This window comes from Frieseomelitta varia, unplaced genomic scaffold, assembly GCF_011392965.1.
Source record: "Frieseomelitta varia isolate USP_RPSP 00005682 unplaced genomic scaffold, Fvar_1.2 scaffold_666, whole genome shotgun sequence".
Lineage (NCBI taxonomy): Eukaryota > Metazoa > Arthropoda > Insecta > Hymenoptera > Apidae > Frieseomelitta > Frieseomelitta varia.
In genome coordinates, this window is record NW_025110441.1 from 81,107 (window position 1) to 104,979 (window position 23,873).

Sequence of the window (23,873 nt, forward strand, 5' to 3'; positions counted from 1 at the left end):
TTTTTCTATCTCTCCCTACCAAGCACGATTCTTACTTACTCGTGTCAATTAATTCCAGCCTTGGATAATCGACTCTGTAGTAAAAACTTCGCTTCGGGCGGCGCTGTCGCTTGAAATTTTTTAAATTTGCAGTCTTGTTTGAAAATTTCGCGTTAATTGGCGAGCCTTAATGACTATTACGGCGTTGATATAATACAGTACTTTATACTACGAGAGAAGAATGGAAAAAGAATTTGACGCAATACTGTCAACTGGCCAGAATAATTCGCTCCGACAAGCATCATTATCCCCACTACTTCTTGCAACAATATTCGTGGAGATAGAGTTTCGGTAATACAATATCTTTCTTTCATTTTGAGACAGTCACTTCCTTCTATATAAATTATCAAATCTAGAACCTCGTTATCTCGGTTTGTGGATGTGGGACAGTACTGTTTCATTCTATTTTTTTTTTTTTTTTCATTCATTCATTTCACGTCGAGATAGTAAATCATTTCTTGTAAAACTGATTCGTGGCCAGTTAACGAGGCAATATGTGAAACGAATTTTCCCGCAAGATCTCGTAAAACTCTTCACCAGGGTCAAATTCGTTTATTTGCTCATCCGCGACGAACGGCTTATTCGCATAATTCACGCTGATCTCATTAACATATTGTATTTATAGAATCGTGTACTGATAACACACAGGGATTTTATGGAAATTGCTTGTATTTATTACATAATACATAGTGCACGCGCGCACGGAGCAAGTTCGATGAAAATTGTCTTCCCGAGAGACGTGTTGACGATCCGCGCGCGAAAAGAAATTCCAACGCACGTCACCCGGAAGAATTTTTTCCCAAACAGTTTTTCATAACAGTTTGCCTTTGTTTTTGCACACGCGATTATTTATCCGTCGTCCTCTGGATTTTTACTCGCGCATCGAACACAAAGTCGAACCGTTAAACGCGGTTTACGTAACCGATCTTTGTACCGCTGATGAATCGGGTTATTGTACGATATCTCCCGATCCATCGTATGTAATGCCCTGTTACATCGATAATGCTTCGTAAAAAAAAAATTTTTGTTTCAGCTGGAATACTTTCATCCACAGATGAATTTAATAACGCGAGGCGATTGAAACGCGATTGAGCCGCCAAGGTTCTCCTCCTGTTCCTTTTCTGATCAGTAGCACATTCTTCCTGAGGCACGTTACGTCTGGTAAATGTTTCCCAGTATGTCTATTATTTGCTGGCCGATACGGGGCGATCCAAGATTCATCGACATCCGTGAAAGTGGAACGCAACGTCAGTGAATTGTCATCCGTGAATCATTCCCGTGTTTGTCCAAGGTACGCGCGTCTCAAGTACAGTCCATCCGCAGATTTCGTTCTCCTTTCAGCCCTTGGCTGAGCGCCGTCGTCAGAGGATATCTTCCACAGCCGCACAGATTTCTGAAGTCGTCTAGATCCAAGGACCACAACGCAGCGCCGCCAAGATTCAGATCTCTTATGAATTCCGCCTGGAAGAAAACAAACGGACGTATGAAACGTATCCTAGGTAAGATAAACGTATGTACAACGTTTCTGAGCATTGTACTGTTGCATCAATGATATTCACCTTTTGCATTACGCTGGATACATCCTCGTAGCTGACCCATTGATCACCACTTGTGGCGTACGGCCCGGTCAGGTTCTTTGGATCCTTGATCGCGGACCAGCCTCTGTTTCTCACGTTGTCGCATATCTACGAGGGTGAAAATATTTACAAATGAAGAAGAATGTTTACAAGGGAAGAATGCAAGAATAGTTTGGCTTGAACTCTAGACATAAAAACGAATTAGATAATATTGCTGTCGACGTAAAATAGGAAAGTTTCCCCGCAGATAAAATTTCGTGTCGCTTAACTGTTTGTCATACAAATACAGAACTGAAACCGATAAACTTACGTACCTCGTAGTATGCAAGCATGCCTGTTGACTTGGTGAAGTCTCCCGGACGTCCCGGTCCGGAAACTTTCGCGTTCAGACCCGGTGTTATCTCTCTCCGCGATTTTTCCGACAACGTGAAGCTCTGCCCGTACGCCGGTACGCCCATTATCAGTTTGTTCGACGGCACGCCTTTCTCCAGCCAATGGATCAACGAGAAGTTCGCGTTCATGTGCTCGATCTGCTCGTCCGAGCCGCGATAAAGCGGCGCTACGTGACCTGTCCTGCCTTCCCAATAACCGTGATAGTCGTAACTCATAACGTTGATCCAATCGAGGTGTTTGATTAACGCTGGAACATCGTAAGCTACGTCGACGACCTCTTTACTGGCCGAAACACCGGCGGAGATGAGCAATCCTTTGGGCTTGAATGCCGCGCTCAGCTCTTTCAGCAGCGCTGCGAAAGCGTCTCTGTCACTTGTTGACCCACGATTGCAGTCAACCTGTAACAAACGTCATAAACAATGTGTTTAATTATATTGTGTGCAATTGATTAATTTATGTAATTAATTTGTGTATATGCAATATATTAATGTATATATTAATACAATTTATAATGTATGTATTAATGTATTAATGTATTAATGCTATATATTAATAATATATATATTATATATGTATTAGTGTATATATTCATATATATAATGTATTAATTTATACAATATTTAAATAATATACAAAAACTGAAAGCAACTTTAATTTTCGAAAGAAAAATTTATGTAATTATAATTAAATTATTATATTATATTATTAATTATAATTTATATAATATAATATTAATATATAATTTATATAATTTGTAATTTTCGAAGAATTTTATCATCTATGGAATAGTGACTCACGAATGATTCACGGTAACAGCGTAGCTGAGATATTTCATTTATCTTTAAATTCTTGCGTCACATCTTTAAATATCTTTAAATTGATTTCATTTCCTTGCGTGAACTCGAAATTTCTAACGCTAATGATTTTTGCGTTACCTGCGAGCACACCGGATATTCCCAGAGGAAATCAAGGCCGTCGAATCCGTAATTTTGCACGTAAAGAGAAGCATGACGAGCGAATCTTCGCCGTTCCACGGAACTGTGCGCCAATTCGCTGTACTTGTTATCCTTAGACTCGTCCCAGCCACCCAAACCGAGCAGAACCTTCAGTTCAGTTCTGCTTTTGATGTCTACTATTTTATTAACGAGATCCTTCCGTCTGATGCCGGGTGGGCTTTGTATGGTCAGACGTTCCGGATCCAACTTGGCAAGACCAAAAACTACATGGGTGCACAGATCTACGTCAATGTCTTCCGGTAGAAACTGTCCAATCCCTGGCCGCTTTTGCGCCCATTTCATCACGTAACAAATCATTTTCTTCTTGCTCGGTTCCTGGTCGGTGATCAATGGCAGTAGTTCGTTCGACTGCAAATTAAGAGGCGATTTAAGAATTTGTAAGAAGGAAGATTTTCTTTTTTTTTTTTTTTTTCTTTTTGAGAAAAGGAAACGTCGTTGGTTCGTTGAAGCTACTCACTTGTCGCAGAGAATCTTCGCACTTGGTGTTTTCCGGCCAATCGCAACGATTCTCGTTCCAATAAAGACCAGGAGGGCAAGAGTGTTCGGTGAGCTTGCCAAAATTGCACAAGAAGTACTTGGAGCAGTCTTTCTTATGAGGAACGAATATGCGATTGCCGCAGTCGTCCGACGAACCGGTCGCTGGCGGCTCGGCTTCTATTTCGATGGTATCGTCGATGTCAAAATCTGGATCACCGGTTGTAGACGCCGGTGGTAAGTACGTTGGCCTAGAGGATGTAGTCGGTTCCCAGCTTGGTCGTTCGCTAGTTGTAGACTCCACAGTAGATTCTCCAACGTCGATCGTTATAAATTCTGCATTTAACACATTACAATAAACCCTCCTATAATACGGTTTCTATATATAATGCAACTTAATTAACTTAACCAGTCTCCTTTCTCCTGTTTTTTTTTTTTTTTTTTTTTTTTTCATGCACGTATATCACAATTTCTCAATTTTAGTAGTCAGGCAATTCCCCTGTAAAACCAACGCAAAGGTTGACTGTGAACAGATCTTCCAGGATACTTGCCATTCGTTACTGGACACAACGGGCCTTTGGGATAGTTTCTTAGAACTCTGTTCATGGTTCTCAGAAGCGGGCTAGGCTCGCAGCCGCATCTGTTTTTGAAATCGTCCAGGTCGAGGGCCCACACCATGCCGCCGCCCAAGCCAAGGTCCCTTATTAATTCTGCCTTCAGTTTAATCTGTCTGGCATCATCGAAGCTGACCCACTGATCGCCCTTGTACGCGTATGGACCGATACGTCGTTCTTTATCTTGGACCACAGTCCAACCCTTCTTCAATGTCCTCTCGCATATCTGTGATCGTTCAGAGACGACGACATTACATTTATTATAAATGTTTATGAAAAAAAACGAAACAGTAGGAAATCAAGTAGCAAGTGGAATATTTGCCTCGTAGTAAGACAGGAAACCTCTGGCTCTTGTTGCTTCGCCGGCCTCACCGCCACCGTAAGTTGGCGCGTTTAATCCTCTCTGACTTCTCTCCGCCAAAGAGAAGGATTGACCGTACAGAGGTGCCCCCATTACAAGCTTCTCTGCCGGAGCGCCTTTCTCCATCCAATAGTGAATCGTGAAGTTCTGCACATGTTCAGAATTTTTTCTTTTTTTTTTTTTTTTTTTTTATAAAAGAAAGACATAGAAAGAGATTCGTTTTCTGGAAAATCGAGAAAGCTCAGAATTCAGGTATAAATGGATTTATATTATATTAATTTATAATATATAATTAGTATAATATAACATAATTTATACTAATATATATTATTACTAATATATATATATATATATATTAGTAATAATATAGTAATATATATATTAATATATATTATATTATTATAGTAATATATATATTATAATATGCTATATAAAAATATAATAAACTATATAAAAATAATTATAATATAATATATTATTATATTGCAATACAATTTATCCTGTATTATATATTAGTATAATGGATTTATGTTTATCAGCAAAGCACTTACCACGTTAAAGGTCGGCTCCCAGTCATTAGGTAATGAATAGAGGGGCGCTACGTGGCCGGTCTTTTTGTCCCATTGACCGTGATAATCATACGTCATTACAGATATCCAGTCCAGATATTCTGCCAAAATTGGTACGTCGTAGCCGGCGTCAACGACTCGTTTGCTCGGGGAAACCGCGGCGGATAACAGGAAGCCCCTCGGTCTGAACCGTTCGCTCAATTCCTTCACCAAACTGGCGAAGCCCTCTTTGTCCGAAACTGGACCTTTCTTACAATCGACCTAAAATTTAGTGGCAAGATTTTGTTACGCACCGAAGACTCAAGATTGAAGATTATTCGAAGGGAATGAATGCGAGTTCATTTTACCTGCCAGCATACCGGATACTCCCAGTCTAAATCCAAGCCTTCAAACCCGTACTTCTCGATGAATTGGATCACGTTCTCGATGAATCTTAGTCGAGCCGACGGCGAGTTCACCAAACGACTATATTTATCACCCGCTGAGTCGTTCCACCCTCCGATGGCCATTAACACCTTTATGCCCTTTGACTTTAGAGCAGCGACCCTTTCGTAGAACTCTAGGAATGAAACGTATAAAGATACACGAAAGAAAAGAGAGAGGAACCGTGCGAAACGCATCTCGATATTTACTGTTGTCTATATCGGCCCACGAGTCGTGCGATTTGATCGTTAGCTGCGATCCATCAAGCACTGCGAAACCATAGAGAACGTGGGTACATAAATCAGTGTCTATGTCTTCTGGTAAGAACTTCCCTCCTTCTTGACGGTACCAGGCCCAATTTGTAAAGTAGCAGATCATTTTGAATCTACTGTCAGGTTTGGTCTGGGATTGGTCTGTCGATGTTGATGATGCTGAAGGTGTTTGAACAGTGGTGGGTGTTACAGTCGGTGCCATTGGTCCTTGATCCAAATCGTCTATCGTAACTGGTGGTTTCTCACCTACGAACGAAACCGAAAATATTCAGTAAAAAAAAAAAAAAAAAAGAAGAGAAGAGATGTAAACTATAGACAAAGATTAATTACACTCTTCATCTTTGCTTGGAGGATCAGCTAGTACTTTCTGAAGAGTGTGCATCAGTGGATGTGGCCCTTCGCTGCATCGTCCCCGGAAATCGTCGAGATCCAACGCCCACACCATTCCACCGCCGAGGCCCATGTCCCTAACATATTCGGCCTTACGTCGGATCATGTCTACGTCGTCGAAGCTCACCCACTGGGTACCTTTGTACGCGTAAGGGCCCATTCTGTGCTCCGGATCTTGAACGACGTTCCATCCGTGGTTCCGAATTCTGTCGCAGATCTCGTAATAGGATAAGAATCCGGCAGCTCGAGTAAACTCTCCTGCTTGTCCAGCACTGGCTGGCACGTTTAACCCTGTACCAGCGCTGCGATCGTTTATGGAAAACGACTGTCCGTACAGTGGCATTCCTGTGATTGGAACAAACGAAATACTTGTTACAATGTTTAGTAAAGTATGTCACATACATATAATAAAATATATCAATATATCTATATAATATACACATTTCATTCACACAGCTTTCACATAATATAAAAAAAAAAAATAAAAATACAACATTCCATTTAAAAAATTAAACGTCATCTTCAGTTCTCAAATATCATTTCAACAAAATATAATTAGACAAAATTTCTATGCAACAGTACAACTTCCTTTTTCATTTTTCCATAAACATCTGCCGTTTAAAAAGAAAATCCACAGTAAATCCATGAACATCCTGCGCACAATATATGTATATTCATAGAATTTGTACAAACGTTTATATTTGTAAAGAAAGAAACAGATACCCATAACGATTTTTCTGCGAGGTGCTCCCTTGGCGATCCAGTAATTGATAGAATAGTTCGCGTTGAAGTAATAATAATCGTCGTCTGGATGGTAGTAGAGCGGCGCTACGTGACCAGTCTTCTTGTCCCACTGGCCATGGAAATCGTAAGTCATGACTGCAATCCAGTCCAAATATTTGGCGAGCGCTGGAACGTCGTAGCCTTTGTCGATTACTTGCTTGCTTGGCGAGACAGCCGAACTGAGCAACAATCCCCTAGGTCTCAATTCGTCGCTCAACTCTTTCAACAGATCTGCAAAGCCTTGTTTATCCGACGATGGACCTTTGTTGCAGTCAACCTAGGGCAAGTGTAATGTTCATTAATTTTTATGTTCATTTCGTAAAATATTATTCATGTCACGCTTGTACTTAAACATTTATAGACACAAATATTATTATTGATATACAATTATTAATAAACCACTATCATTGTTGTCGATGTGTATTACACATATAATACACACACGTACTTGCCAGCAAACCGGGTACTCCCAATCCAAATCAAGCCCGTCGAAATCGTATTTTTCCAGGAATTGAATTGCCTGTTGGATGAACCTCTTCCTGGCAGCAGGATTATTCACTAGACGGCTGTACTTATCTCCAGCTGAATCGTTCCAGCCTCCCAGAGCAAGGGACACTTTCAGTCCACGTTTCTTGTACGCGACTACGCGCTCGTAGAAATCTGTTCGCCGTGGATTTACATTTGAATTAGATCCCCGGCGGATGTCAATATCCTTTTAATAAACGATCGTTCTTACGATTGTCGTAATCAGCCCAGGAATCGTGAGCCTTGATGATCAGATCCGAGTAATCCAAAACAGCAAATCCATAGACAATGTGGGTGCAGAGGGTGTGATCGATATTTTCAGGAAGATAACGACCGACGCCCCTTCGGTACCAGGCCCAATTCGTGAAGTAGCAGACAATCTGACGGGAAAGAAATAATTATCATCGATCAAAGTATTAAAAATTAGCATTGGAACTTATTAGTGAGTATCATGGTGAATGTGCAAGTGCAAATATATATAAAATATCCAATTATCATCAATTAAAATATTAAAAGTTAACATTGGTACGAGTGAGAGTAACTTATTAACAGATATCTAAGTGTTCAAGTGCAAAAATATATGAAGTATCGACCAAAGTTGCTTAATACACATAATGTTATGATATTAAATTATAATATTAGATCTTATTCTTTTAGAGATGCGTAAAAATATCAATGTGCATGAAACGGACGCAGTTTGAAAGTAATTCTAGTGATTTTGTAATAACTGACTTTGTAATAACCAGACAACGGAGAAGGTTGATCAGGATCTATCATGGCTGGCGACGTGGTGGTGGTAGCTTGAGTGGTGCTCGCTTCCCATGCCTTTTCGGTGCTCGTTGGATGATCAGCTGGCTTGTTGCCAGGTATGCTTGAATCCTGATTGTCCGTTGATACAGAATTATCCTGACAGTTGGCCCTAGCTGGCCAATCGCATATTCGCGTTCTTTCGTTGAAGTGTAGTCCCGGTGCGCAGTGGAACACCTCGTAACGGCCCCATAAACACGCCTGGAAACTTTCACAATCCCCTGGAACGCTGGTGTAGCTGTCAGGCGTGCATGGCTAAAAAAGAAGAGCAAATAAAATTAACTATGGTTTTCAATTCTAAAACTGTGACTTACAATTGACTAATACTTAACGATATAATTTTACATCTCTGCAATTAGATACAATTTTATATCTTTATAATTGATTGACGCTTGAGGATATATCTTACAACTGATTGATGTTTGAAGATGTGAACTTTCAATTTTAAAAATATGACTTACAATTGATTGACACTTAAAGATATAACTTTATATCTTTACAATTAGATATAATTTTATATCTTTACAATTGACTTAAGATACTTAAAGATATCACTTTCAATTTTAAAGATATGACTTACAATTGATTGATACTTAAAGACATAGGTTGACAATTGATTTGCTTACAGTCAACTTAGCGATCAACGACGCTGTTTTCTTCGGTTTCTCGATGCAAGGATTTTTGAAGGCCCAGTCGCACATGCCCTTCTCCCTGTTCCAGTTCAATCCTGGTCCACATTGCCGAGAAATCAAATTCCCGTTCACGCAGATGTGGAAACTAGTGCAGGAATCCGGGTAATACTCGCCGTGTACGCAATGTTTCGGTGGCATTCCATTGGAGCCTCCCACGACGATCGGTTTTTGGGTAGTAGGTTTCGAAGAAGACATCAGCAACGTGGTGGTTGGCCTCCTCGTAGTGGTGGTTCTCACGGTGGTCCATGATGGTTTCTGAGTAACAGAACCTATTTCCAAATAAAAGAACAAGACGTTACAATTTGTCACGAAGCACTTTTACAATTAATTAATAATTTAATAATTTCTAACTAATCATTTCTTCGTTCGACGCTTGTTTACGTACCGCTTGTGTCAAACGGTCGGGAAATTTTGTACACCTGCATCAAGGTGAAATCTATCAAAATCAGAAGGACAATTATACGAATAACGTGGATCATCCTTTTGAGAAGAAAGACACTGCAGAAAAGACTGGCGACGCGATTCGAATGAAATTACTTAAAGCGAAGAGGCGGCGGTTACAAAACTGAAATAATATGCGCAGGATGCGAAGATGTTCACTGTGTCGTTGCGCGGGGATAAACAGGTTTCCATTATTGCCAATGAACCGGCGCGTCTGTTGACAACGCAACCTCTCATGAATTGTATAATTATCATACAATATCGATAACACGGAGCGAATTAAATCTTCAATATTATAGCTAAAGCTTCTCTGACATAACACAAATTTTTCAAGGAAAACGTTCAATTGTAAAAACCGGTCGACAAGAACAGTTTATTTGATTGACATTTGTGATGAATGCATTCATCATTCGAATAGGATAGAAGGATTTATACTTTGTATTATATTAAGGATGTCGTCGTGCCTAGAAGATCCATCCTGATTCTTTTCGTTTCGTCGATTGAAAAAGTTTTGTCATTCGACGATAAGAACAGAAAAGTTCACCTGTCTCTGTTTGACATTTCGCGGCAGCTGGCCAGTCGCAAATGCCTCGCCTCGCGTCCCAGTGCAATCCTGGCGCGCATTGTTCGCGCTGAAATTCGCCAAGCACGCATCTAAAGTAGTTGCTACAGCTTTCAGGGTCTGGCGAGTATTCTCCTATCGTGCATGGCTGTTCCGGTTTCGAGGACTCGGCGTCTTGCGCGGCTGTTGTTAGCTCCTCTGGTGCTCTACAATTTGTTTACACGACCATACAAAACACACATTTATTCATCGTATACTTTATCATGTATCTTACTTGGTCGAACTCCACGTCGAGGAGACAGTGTTGGTCGATTGAGTCCACGAGAGCGTGGTGCTGCTCTTGGTTGTTGACTCTGGCTGTTTGCTTGGCTTCCAGGTCCAAGTAGGCCAAGTAGTTGTTGTGTGATGATGATGTGTGCTCGGCTTCTCAGACCACGTTGGCCAAGTGGTTGGTTTTGTCATTGGTGTCGTCGGTCGAGGAGTGTCTCCGACGGCGTCGCTGTGAGTGGTCAGCGTTGGAGGTTGTGGTGTAACTGGTTCCGCTGGCCGTTGACATCCTTCAGAAGCTTTGCTCTTTAAACGACCTACGATTCAACCATATTTCAACTTGAGATTTCACACACTTGAGACTTGCACTTTGAATTAAAAAGGATTCGTCAATGGACCAATTCACCTACCCAGTGCACGATTGATGCTCTTCAATAACGGGAATGATTCTTCACAGCAGCGATTCAAGAAATCGTCCAGATCCACCGTCCACAGCGTTGCGCCCCCGTAGCCGCTTTTTAAAATGTATTCTCCCTTGACGAAAACACTCTCTTGATCGTCGTAGCCTACCCACTGATACCTTCGATAAGCACTTGGCCCTAAAATGAAGCATGCAAGATGACTCCACGAAAAGCAATTGTCTCTTTTCTTTTTAACATTTTTTACCTAATCCCCTCTTCCAGCCTTTATTTTTGATTCTGTCGCAGATCTCGTAATAGGCTAGCATCCCAGGCTGTTTGGTGAACTCTCCAGGAGTTCCAGGTCCTGTGGCAGGATCCCCAAGACTCGTCAGATTCTCACTAGACAATCGATAAGCCTGTCCGTACAGAGGTATGCCTACCAAGAGTTTCGATTTGTCCGCACCAAGCTTTACCAAGTACTCCATCGTGGAGTTCTAAAAAAAAAAAAACAAATCACTGTTAATGTAAACTCTCGTTTCACAGCGTGTGCTACAATAATTTATCATAGAGAACTCACGACGTTGTAATACGGATTAGTATCTCCAATGTTCCCGAACAGGGGCGACAAATGCCCCGTTTTCGACTCCCAAGCACCATGATAATCATACGTCATAACCGACACGAAATCGACCATTCTCGAGAGCTCGCGGATCTCGTAGGCTCTGTCGATCACTTCCTTGTAACCTGAAAACGCCACGGCCAACGTGAGCCTCGGCTCCTCCTGCTCGAACCCTTTTCTCAGCTCCTCGATCAACTTGGTGAAGTTCGGCTTGTCAGAGTCGGGACCCTTTCTGCAGTTGCTTTGCCAGCATTTCGGGTAGTTCCACTCGAAGGACAGGCCGTTGAAGTTGTGCTTCTTCAAGAAGCTGATCGTGGCCGCGACGAACTTTCGACGAGCGACGCTGCTGCTTGCCAGACGGGAGTACTTGTCACCGGTGCTGTCTGTCCACCCTCCGACGGCCAACAATACTCTTGATCCCTTCACGTTTGTCACTCGTTCGTACAAATCTGAAAATATTTAACAATGAAGCTTTGTCTTGGCTGCTTTCAGTGAATATACACTATGTACTTCTCAATATTTACTATTTATAGTATGTATACTCTATGATATTTATATTATATTATATCTATATCATATCTATATTATATTATATTATATATGATATCTATGATATCTATGATATTGATATAAATGATATCTGTGATATCTATGATATTGATATAAATGATATTTATGATATCTATGATATTGATATAAATGATATCTATATTATATCTATATAATATTATATTATATATGATATCTATAATATCTATGATATTGATATAAATGATATCTATATTATATTATATATGATATCTATAATATCTATGATATTGATATAAATGATATCTATATTATATTATATATGATATCTATGACATTTATATTATATCTATATTATATTATATATGATATCTATGATATCTATATTATATAATTACTGTGCTCTATGTCGATCCAAGGATCTAACGGTTGAACGAGTAACGTGTCCGGATTCAATCCAGCGAATGCGTAGATCACGTCGGTGCAGAGGCGCGAGTCGAGTCGTTCCGGGGCGAACAGTCCATCACCCTTGCGGTAAAGCGACCACGAGGTCACGTAACAAACTACGCGAGGCCCCTCCACCGAGGAGATCTCCAAACTTTGTGACTCCTGCGTTTCCCTCATCTCCTCTGTCTGATAACGATTCTCTTGAATCCTATCCAGCTGCCCTTGTCTACAAGCGTGCTGGTCCGTTTTTGTGCAACGGCCGCTGGCCAAGTCGAAGGATCTTCCTGGCCCGCACTCACCTCGATACTGCACTCCTGTTCCCCGCAGAAAGATACGATTTACTCTATATAATCATGTTTCATGTGCCATGCAGAAAGTGAACAAATATCACGAGATGAGTCGATTTACCATTGTGACAAGAATAAAATCCGGAGCAATCATCCGGATCACTGGAGAGACCATCGGCGGAACATTCTCTCAGTTCTGTCTCATCGAACAAGCCTATCGACTCGGTGGCAGCGTTCAACATGGGCCACGAATTGCCGCAAACACCCTGGAAGTGCACATAATAAATAATAATAAAGTAATTAACAAATAGTAAGTAATAAATAAGTAAATAATAAAGTAAGTAACAATGAAATAAAAGTAATAAATAAATAATGATAAAATAATTAATAATAATATTTCAACTCTGCGATAAAATGAAGTAATATTAACTTGGAAGTCGTCCAAATCGAGCGACCACAAAGAAACTCCGCCAAGCCTGATCGATCGAACGTAGGCCACTTTGATTTTCACCGACAACGGATCCTCGTAGCCGACCCATTGGTCGCCGCGTTTTATGTACGGTCCTTCCTCGTCTCTCCCGGATGTCCACAGTCCGTCTTCCAGTTTCTCACACACCTGAAACAAAGACAACGAAGAAATATAAATGAGGCGGGCCAAAAATCACTTTACCACTAAAACAAATCCGTAATTTTTTAATTGTATGTTCTCTTTTGAAACAATTGAAAGAAATAACTTTTGAAACATAATTAATAATTTTAAAAAAAGGCGTGTTTGTGACTTGAATTTGATTTAAAATTAATAAAATTAATTTTTATATTTGATGTATAGTTGATGTTTTATTAAAAAAAAAGAAATAGGTGGGAAGAAACGTTTGATTCACTCTGGTAGGTATAAATTTCAGGTAGAGCATTAAAACCATGGATAGAATTCTCATTAGAGAAATTGTATTAAAGTGTATTAAAGTGAAAAAGAAAGCACAGAACTTTTCAATCAACGATACTAAACTGAGAAAAATAGAAAATAGAGATAGAAAAATTGTGAAATACACAAGCTTTTATTCTAATGCATTCTCCAAAAAAAAAAAAAAAAAAAATCAATTTAAATCTCCAAAACCACACTATAATGTGTCACATCTATAACATGTCCATGAAAAATTATGAACTAGTCATTTTGGCCATCTCTTGGTAGTTCCAGCGCGCCGCAATTACAAATGCTATGAACTGCTGACAACACAACTATGTACAGACAATTGTGTACCTCGTAATACGCCATTGTCCCGCTGTTCTGCTCGTCAGTCGCCGGCCCAACGACAGGCGCACCAGCGTCCGTAAGGTTGCCGAATTTCAAAGTGTATCCCTGACCGAACACGGGCAAACCGAGGACGATCCTCGACCGGTGTTCCATCGGGACTCGATCGGCCCATTTGTTCGTCACTCGGGCAACGTAGTTCAACGGCGCCGGATGAAGGGCGAATTTCTCCCGCCTGAACGCGGGGCTGTCTCTCCAGGCTCTCAGAGTAACCAAATCGGCCACAGAGGCGATCTCTTGATCCACCGGGTCGTCCGGCTTCTGCACCACCGCGAGGATATACTCCCGATCGGCGAAATGCTTCCTGATCGTACCCAGAAGAAGTTTCAAATCGTACGAACGATCCGGTGGCCCGTCCCAGTCGATCTCCACGCCGTCGAAGTCGTGCGCCTGGAGGAAACTCACGACCGATCTCCCGAATCTCTCGCAGTGAAGGGTGCATCGTTTCTCGGTCAGCTTGGTGAACAGGTTCCCCCGATTCGGGGCGGTGATCGAGACGAGCACGCGCAGCGCCGGGTCTCTCGATCGGTGTCCCGTTATCGCTTTGTATCCACCTGTACGAATTGATTGGGAATAAATTAACGGGAGTCTCGCCTGTTTGTTCCGGCCAAGTTAACCGACGTCCCGTAACGCCTTACCCTTGATCTCGTCGTATTCGCGATCTCTCGAGACGACGACCAACTCCTCCGGGTCTGAAAATTAGAAGGACAGTTCGTTACTTGTTGCTTGTAGGTGTGTGACGGGCTTGCGAAATTACCGTAATTTTATATGTGTACTATATATATATAATTAATTACATTTCATAATAATTAATATATATATACATATAATTAATTAATATATATTAAATTATATATATATAATTAATTACTTAACATTTCCTTTTATTAATAATTAAAGTTATTTTTAATAATTATAAGTAGAATTTTAACTGTTGCAATAACTATATATATATAATATGTGTACTATATATATATATATATATAATACATAAGTATACTTATAGTAACTTATATATATAATATAAATATAGTATAAATTAGTATAGTACATATATAAAATTATAGCGTAATTATGAAATAGACATAGTATATATACAATATACAATAAAGAGCATAATTATACCAACGACAGTGAAAAATTATATTGGTACAGTCATAAAATGTTATTAGTTATTACAGTTATGTTATTAGTTATTACAACAGTCATAAAATGTTATTAGTTATTACAGTTATGTTATTACAGTTATTACAACAGTTAGAATTCTACTTATAATTATTAAAAATAACTTTAATTATTAATAAAAAGAAATGTTATGGAATGTAATTAATTATTAACTCTAGTTATAGTTACTAATAATAACTCTAATTAATTATTAATTCTATACTTAACTAATAATTAATTATTAATTCTACACTTACAGACATTAATTATTAATTATAGTTATTGTTATTAATCATAACTTTAAATTAATAAAAAGAAAAGTTATAAAATGTAATTAATTATTAATTCTAGTTATAGTTACTAATAATAACTATGATTATTAATAACTCTTATTATTAACAAAAAGAAGAGTTACAAAATATAATTAATTATTATTTTAGTCTAATTCTAGTATAGTACATTTTAGTAAGTCTAATTCTAGTATAGTATATTAGTATATTTTGGTGTAATTTTAGTATAGTATATTAGTATATTTTAGTCTAACTCTAGTACTAGAGTTAGATTAAAATATATAGTTGGACTATAATAGTATATTAGTATATTTTAATCTAACTCTAGAATAGTATATTAGTATATTTTAATCTAACTCTAGTATAGTATATTAGCATATTTTAGTCTAATTCTAGTATAGTACATTTTAGTTAGTACATTTTAATTCCAGTATAGTATATTAGTATATTTTAGTCTAATTCTAGTATAGTATATTAGTATATTTTAGTCTAACTCTAGTACAGTATATTAGTATATTTTAGTCTAACTCTGGTACAGTATATTAGCATATTTTAGTCTAACTCTAGTATAGTATATTAGCATATTTTAGTCTAATGCTAGTATGTTTTTATTTAAAAAAATGGTATCCAGTATTTCAATCAAAAGGATGATACCCAAAGTGGCAGCGACGTATATCAAATGGCTACACCGATGATTCGGCACCGATTGGGGGAGCAAAGAGAACGGCTCCGCCCTGTGAGCTGCGTTGGAGTCCAGATGACACACCACCTTCGGATTGACGATCTGCTCGGTCCTTGTTAAAGTCGGTGGAGCCAGTGGCTCGATCCAAATGGACTCGTGGTCGAAGTTGCCGATGAAGGGAGCTTCTCGATGCTCCACAGCGTCTCTCAGGGGGACTCGGCCACTGAAACCAACCAACCAACAGTCAAATTATTCCTTTTTTAACCCTTTGTCCTCGACAAACTTTATTTTGGTGTCATTTACCAGCAATTTACTTATTTACCAATTTATTTTCAAATAAAATGACAGAACATTGGAAATAATCATTCAAATGGTTGATATTATCTTTCTAACATGTGATATCTTTTAAACTTAAACTTAAAGCAATCATCAACGTGAATTGCGCGTTTGCTAGAACAAGTATAAATACAAGAGTTAATGATACACAGTTTCAATCTCTGGAAAAATAATATCTTCCATTTTTGTAAGAAGGAATAAGAAGTCTAGCTTATGTGAATTATTGAGTGTCAATTGACTCATTTAGGACTGTCTTCAGAAATTACTTCTTCTGAAATTCTAAATATACAAGAGTTAATGGCACATAGTTTCAATCTCTGGAAAAAGTAATATCTTCCATTGTTTTTTAGACTTTTGTAAGAAGCAATAAGCAGTCTAGTTTATGTGAATTATTGAGTGTCATTTGACTCATTTAGAACTGTCTTCAGAAATTTCTTCTTCTGAAATTCTTGTGTGCATTGTAAGTTTGCTAGAACAAGTATAAATATACACGAGTTAATGAAACATAGTTTCAATCTCTGGAAAAGTAATATCTTCCATTGGTTTTTAGACTTTTGTAAGAAACAATAAGAAGTCTAGCTTATGTGAATTATTGAGTGTCAATTGACTCATTTAGGACTGTCTTCAGAAATTACTTCTTCTGAAATTCTTTTGCTCTTATGTCGTTATTATAGCTCTCACTCTAGGCGTCTCTTCAGATATCATACTGTTATACATCGCATCAACACAACACCAAACGTACATTATAATCATCAGCGAATTATCATCAAAAAGAGGAAGTCTGAGCTAGATTCAAGTACGATGTCCCCTCAGAAGGATTGCAGTGGAGTTAATTACCGTACAATGTAACAAGAAGTTCGAAGTTCGAAACGTCGGGCAGCCTCATTGTTAGTCTTGAAACGGGCAACAATCGTCGATAAATTAATCATGAAATCAAGGTAGATACAAGGTGAACGTCGATTATTTGCAAATGAAAAACCATCGAGATAACGATGACAGCGACGATACTGACTGTGAGAGATCTCGCAGAGGTTGGCTGACGATTTGATTCGTGGACGAAGGCAACGCTTCGACCGCGTCGCGCAGGGGGAACCTCTCCGATCCGTATTCGGCGTGCGTCACGGAGGAATCCTTCATCGGAGGGCTCTCCACGGCGCCTCGTTGGAACGATGGCCCGCTGATCATCTCCGCTCCCCTCTCCACGGTGTCCAACGGCGGTGGTTGCAGTACATCAGGTATCGATATCCAGTAGGGCGGTCCTGCGGCCGTCCAGGCCACGAGGAACAGAATGAGCCAAGGAGTCATAACTGCTAAAAAAAGAAATTACCAAACAATGAGCACGTGTGTCTCTCCTAACAAGTTGTGTCTCCAAATTTTGTAAAAAAAATTTGAAACTATTCCGGCGGGAGTTTGTAATTTATCTGACTGTGAGTCCCTTTTCGACAAATTCTCCAACTCCAATTACCACTATATATATATATATATATATATAATTACATTTTATGACTGTACCAATATAATTTTTCACTGTCGTTGGTATAGTTATGCTTTTTATTGTATATTATATATATATATATATACATATGACCAATATAATATTATATTATATAAATATATAATATATAATATATAATTATATTATTTTATATTATATATATATTATATATTTTATATATATATAACCAATATAATTTTATATTATAGAAATATGTAATTATAATTATATTATTTTATATTATATATATTATATAATATTATTATTTATATATATATATATAAAAAATATAATTTTTCACTGTCGTTGGTATAGTTATGCTTTTTATTATATATTATATATATATATATATATATACCAACGACAGTGAAAAATTATATTGGCACAGTCATAAAATGTAATTAATTATTACAATTATTACAACAGTTAAAATTCTACTTATAATTATTAAAAATAACTTTAATCATTAATAAAACGAAATGTTATGGAATGTAATCAATTATTAACTCTAGTTATAATTATTAATAATAACTCTTAATTACTAATAATTAATTATTAATTCTATACTTATAGATATTAATACTATATACTGCTACACAGAATTTCATTTCATTTAGAATTTACTTTCTTTTTGATTATTGTGAAATTTGAAAAAGAAACGACATTTACCCATTGCAATATCTGCATCTCGATGAGAAACTTACATGGTCGTTAACGCAAATAGGATGCGCGTTATTAACATTCGCGTGGTTTTGTTCATTTGCGCGTGTGACAAGCAGATCTACTCGATTCTTATCTTAATAGCGAGAGTTAAGAGGTGTGTCTGTGTCGATCGACTCTGCTTTCGGTAATTAGGCGAGCCTGTAGCTCGGGCAAAGAAAGAATAATCATCGACCAGCAGTAGAAGCCGTGGAAGGGACGTAAATTCGATGACTGATGAATGAATCAGCAACGACATCAATTAATCTCGACAGCGTATCTGACAAATACAAAACGTCATAATTAACGAGCAGGGATACTTCGTGAGTTATCGGGTGTTAAATACATGGATATCTTCTTCTTCTTCTTCTTCTTCTTCATCATCATCTTTTTTCTTTCTTTCTTCCTTTTCTCTGCCTTCAGGAAAACCAGATTCGCTGGAAACGCACTCACGCAACGTATGTATGTATGTATTTACGCGTTGGCCGGCAAACCTGTCCTCCGCTCGAGAAAATAATATAGAAAAATAATACAGAACGAGACGTGCGTTACAAGAGCTCTGCTTGCCACAATAATTACTCTTTGGGGTGATTAACTGGAATAACGTACGATCGCAGCACCTTGAACAACGGTCATTCTTCTATCGTTATGTGCACAAAAAGGTAGAAGACGTCTTTTTTTTTTTTTTTTTTGAAGAAGAAGAAGAAGGCATTTTTACTGGCATTTTTTCGAACGTTCCAACAACCGCAGGATGCAACTTTTTATATCCGTGAAATTATATACGAGGTGTTCTGAAGTTTAACGTTGGAACTTCACCCAGTGTGCTCCACAAGTAAAAATAGGATTGATAAAAGATTAAGAATTAAGATTAATATAAGATTAAGAATTAAATAAGATTAACATAAGATTCAGAATTAAATGAAATTAATACAAGATTAAAAAATTAAATGAGATTAATATAAGATTCAGAATTCAATAAGATTAATATAATATTCAAAATTAAATAAGATTAATATAAGGTTAAGAATTAAATAGGATTGATAAAAGATTAAGAATTAAGATTAATATAAGATGAAGAATTAAATAAGATTAACATAAGATTCAGAATTAAATGAAATTAATACAAGATTAAAAATTAAATAAGATTAATATAAGATTCAGAATTCAATAAGATTAATATAATATTCAAAATTAAATAAGATTAATATAATATTCAGAATTAAATAAGATTAATATAAGATTAAGAATTAAATAAGATTAATATTAGATTAAGAATTAAATAAAATTAATACAAGATTGAGAATTAAATGAGATTAATATAAGATTAAAAATTAAATAAAATTAATGTAAGATTCAGAATTAAATAAGATCAATATAAGACTGAAAATTATAAATAAAATTAAAAACAAGATTAAATCGTCACGTGGCAAAATGTTTCACTCAAAAGTATGATAAATGTGACAAACACAGTTTCAACGATTAATCCATTCATCTAGCCTCTTAGATCACTAAATCTTACATCTTCAAGCCATTACTTATGCAAAAAATATTCATCTTCAAAAGCAAAAGTTTATAGAAGAATTTAGCAGATGTTTAATAAAGTTGACGTGAAGTAAAACGGTGCATAATAAATTCAACGGTACTTAAATATCAATTTTGCATTGACAAAGATGATTCGAAGTGCACGTGTATTTCATATTTTATACGAAATGAACTTTTTTTATGTTATTTTCACCTAATGCACTGGCAAATACTGGTCTTCGAAACACCTTGTATATCTGACATTTTATTAACACTGAAAAAGACTGAAAATTTCCCACGACCGAAAGTGGTAAGAAGAAATTCAAGTTTTTGTGAATTTTAACGAAAGAAATGACACGTATAAACGACGAATTTTTCGTGGAATTAATTTGGATTGATTAACCTTGGCATTCATGCTAATATTTTTACCAGAAGTACTTGAGTTTACTGTTCAATAGCTGCCCGACGAATCAGAAGACAATAACGAACAAGAAGACATACAGCGTGTAACAATACCGCGAAATTGAAATTTATGCGCTGATTCACCCGAGGACAAAGACACGCGCCGCCACATAAATTCTCGGCGATGGTGTTTAGCCATTAAAAATGCGACGCTCGTAGGTGGAAGTGACCGCAAGGAGGACAACGTTTGCCAGCCAGTCGTCGGCTACCATTCTTCCGATACAACAAAATATCAATCACAATGCCTTCGATGACAAGTCATTCTTTTCTTCCTTTTTCTCTCCATACATTTCACCTTCGTCTCGTTCACCGTTCTGCAACGTATTTACAATTAGCTGAGCACATTTTCAACAGTAAGAATTCTTACTGAAACTCTGGACAAGTTGCAAAAGTTGCAAAATGTCGAATGGTTTCTTTCCCTCGTATGTATAAATAATATTTGCTGAAATTAGTTGAATGAACTTGCTCTGAAGGTAGACAAGTAGGTAAAACGTCGAGTGACTTTTCAGGTACACAGGCGAGTCAATCAAATCATGTAACGCTTAACGAGAATCAAACCACTTGATCAGAGGTTGCCGAATATCAACTGTCGTCTGTTATTATACTCAGCTCATCCAACGGCGACAAACCGTGAAAATGTGATATAATTTTCTACTGTAATTAATAATAACGACACATTAAAAACAAGAAAGGAAGCTCGAGGAAAGACACAAACATTCGCACTCTGCTTGAGGAAAACCGGTCACCGATCGAGCAGAAGGAAAGAACGTCGACTCTCTTCTTTGTAAGGAAAAAAAAAAGAAATCTAACGAGAAATAATTAATAATATAATAATAAGAACATATAATTAATAATATAATAATAAGAACATATAATTAATAATATAATAATAACATATAATTAATAATATAATAATAAGAACATATAATTAATAATATAATAATAAGAAAAGTTACACGAGAAAGAGAGAATATGAGAAGACGAACCTTGGCGAAGAACAGAGGGGTCTCCTCCGATAGAAAAAGTGCCGAGTTTGCTGGAACGGTCTCCGATAGCTGGCCGATCCGAAGAAGCGTGAATGGCAGTGGATTCCGCTGCACTGACCGATATGATTGAGAAGCCGCGAGCGGGCCCCTCCGGACAACCTCCACCGACTCGCCTCCAGGTCGTTCGCGATGAATTTTTCAAAGCACACCACCCGCCTCGCGGGGAGGGCTAACTTGCATGAATCTGGTATTCCGAACGCGCGGGGACGTCCATATATACCTACTCGATCGCCCAGGGACCCCCGCGCACCCTACGCGGGGGACCCTGTCTCCCAGCGTCCTTGACCACGAAGAACCACGACCGTGTACGTACACCAATTCTCCTCAAGTGGCGTGATACACCTTGTTGGTCCGTGGCAACGACACACGATTTTCGTGTGTGCGTGTTCCTGCACCACGGCTCGCAGCTCTCGATAGTCGGGCCTCCTTCTAATTCAACGACACACGCGCGCCCATTATCTCTCCTCATCGGGCAGAAACGATTGACGATCGTTTCCCTCCCTTTCTCCGGTCCTCCACCCTTGAAAACGTCTCGCGCTTCGACACATAGTCATCGAAGCGAATTTTCGACTAGCAGTGTAACTATTTTGTTTCTCCCATCGGAACGAAAACGATGCACTTACTTTCTCGTCTCGGGATCTAAGTTCGAGCTCTTCCTTTCCTTTTTAGTAATATTTAGCTTCTCGTTTGTGTAATTAGTAATTATTCGTTGCATGTAAGGACACGTACTGCATTGTATGATTCGTGTACTGTGTGCGTAAGTTTAACAACAAGTTCAAACGTTTCTGCTTTTCCTTTTGTAATATTTAGTTTTTCTATTTGTATTCAATTATTATTCGTTGCAAGCAGGGACAATTTTGGTAATAAGATATTGTGACGATTTTATATGTGTTTTTTGTCAGGGCCTAAGTTCAAGCTCTTTTTTTTTTTTTTTTTTTTTTTTAGTAATAATTAGACATTTGTATTCAGTTATTATTCAGTTAGTTGCATGTAAGGACAATTTTAGTGATAATGTACTGTGACGATTGCATTGTATGATTTGTTATTCTATATAAGCTTCTTGTCAGGACCTAAGTTCAAGCTCTTCTCCTTTTTTTTTGCAATATTTTTTTTTTAGTTATTTGTATTTAGTTATTATTCATTGCATATAAGAACAATTTCAGTGATAGTATACTCTATACAAATTCTCATATAAACTCTTCTTTTTCTTAATATTTATCTTCTTTTTTAAATATTTTAATATTTTTTTGTCAAGACCTAAGTTTAAGCTTTTGTACTTTTTTTAAAGTAATATTTAGTTTCTTGTTATTTAGTTATTATTATTAAGTTTTTTGTCAAGACTCGAGTTCAAGCTCTTCTTCTTTTCTTTTTAATAATATTTAGTTTCTCGTTATTTGTATTCAATTATTATTTGTTGCACGTAATTTTAGTAATAATATATTGTAACGATTGCACTGTACGATTTACATATTTCATACAAGATTCTTGTCTAGACCCAAGTTCAAACTCTTCTCTTTTTTAATATTTAGTTCCTTGTTGTCTGTATTCAGTTATTATTCGTTGCATGTAAGGACAATTTCATTAACAATATATTGTGACGTTATACATGTCTCAGAAATGACACAACTCGAACGAGATTTTAAAGGAAAACAGAAGGCCATATTCTGGAAGGTTACAAAATATGATTTACTAAATGAGTTACTAAACTACTGAAGGGCCGCTAAACAGATTTACAAACAACAGTTAAATATTATTTCCCTATTTGAATACCTTTGGATTCACAATGCCTTTGCAATAATATTGAAATTAGGATCGAATAGACTTGCAATTTATGCATCCGTTGGTGTCGATCGAATTTCCGAACCTCACTGTATGTTCACCATTACGACAGAGTAACTATTTCAAAAGAACATAATACTTTTTATTAGTGCGATTACTGAATCGTTTCTACGATTAGATTAAACTTACTTAAGAAATGCATTATTATTATTACTTCGAGTGTAAACAATATCGCGTAAACAATGTCGTGTTTACAGAACAATATCCGACACAGGGGTGTTACACTAAGCAGCACAAAGAGATTAGTACTATGCTGTACCTACGGCTAGTACAATGCGTTCCGTTACGTATGCCACGCTCGTTCTCTGTTTAACGTAGTACCTTGATTTCAATGATGCTCGAAAACCCGTTGCCACTTGGGTGCTTCCGCTTCTTCAACGAAGCTGCCAGGATCATAATTTGCACATTTAATATCGACAGGACAGCCATGTGCCATACATTAAAATATTCCTACATTTAAAAAATTCAACCAGAATCTCTCTTTCTCTCTCTCTCTCTCTCTCTCTCTCTCTCTCTCTGCACGGCGTATTCCTGTCTCGTCGT

At 37.5% G+C, this 23,873-nt stretch overlaps 1 protein-coding gene and 1 long non-coding RNA gene across 2 annotated transcripts; one reads left to right on the forward strand and one right to left on the reverse strand.

Moving 5' to 3' along the window:
• The first annotated feature begins 32 nt into the window (after positions 1–32).
• On the forward strand, positions 33–5,367 carry LOC122535086. Its single transcript, XR_006308080.1, has 6 exons — positions 33–330; positions 1,073–1,549; positions 3,452–3,736; positions 4,042–4,726; positions 5,014–5,054; positions 5,127–5,367. It is a non-coding gene; the product is annotated as an uncharacterized LOC122535086 (long non-coding RNA).
• LOC122535083 (probable chitinase 10) lies at positions 973–21,893 on the reverse strand. The gene is made up of 29 exons (XM_043666290.1): positions 21,432–21,893; positions 17,281–17,578; positions 15,905–16,155; positions 14,435–14,488; positions 13,746–14,350; positions 12,918–13,103; positions 12,609–12,753; positions 12,152–12,514; positions 11,184–11,674; positions 10,872–11,100; positions 10,616–10,804; positions 10,213–10,522; positions 9,921–10,144; positions 8,870–9,204; positions 8,169–8,498; positions 7,648–7,816; positions 7,360–7,571; positions 6,852–7,188; positions 6,069–6,473; positions 5,676–5,984; positions 5,391–5,602; positions 5,026–5,304; positions 4,436–4,621; positions 4,051–4,339; positions 3,483–3,835; positions 2,945–3,373; positions 1,931–2,407; positions 1,599–1,724; positions 973–1,500 (listed from the first exon to the last, which is right to left on the reverse strand). Exons 2-29 carry the CDS (start codon positions 17,571–17,573, stop codon positions 1,342–1,344), a joined length of 7,947 nt encoding a protein of 2,648 aa, XP_043522225.1. The 5' UTR covers positions 17,574–17,578; positions 21,432–21,893; the 3' UTR covers positions 973–1,341.
• Between the last annotated feature and the right edge of the window lie 1,980 nt (positions 21,894–23,873).

Bases quoted from the DNA above. Each gene is read 5' to 3' on its own strand.
- LOC122535083 (XM_043666290.1), bottom strand. From the start codon at position 17,573: ATGACTCCTTGGCTCATTCTGTTCCTCGTGGCCTGGACGGCCGCAGGA. The intron at 12,754-12,917 runs GTTAATATTACT...GTGCACTTCCAG, and splicing joins TCGATTTGGACGACTTCCAA to GGTGTTTGCGGCAATTCGTG. The intron at 10,805-10,871 runs GTAAAAAATGTT...GCTTCATTTTAG, and splicing joins AGGCTGGAAGAGGGGATTAG to GGCCAAGTGCTTATCGAAGG.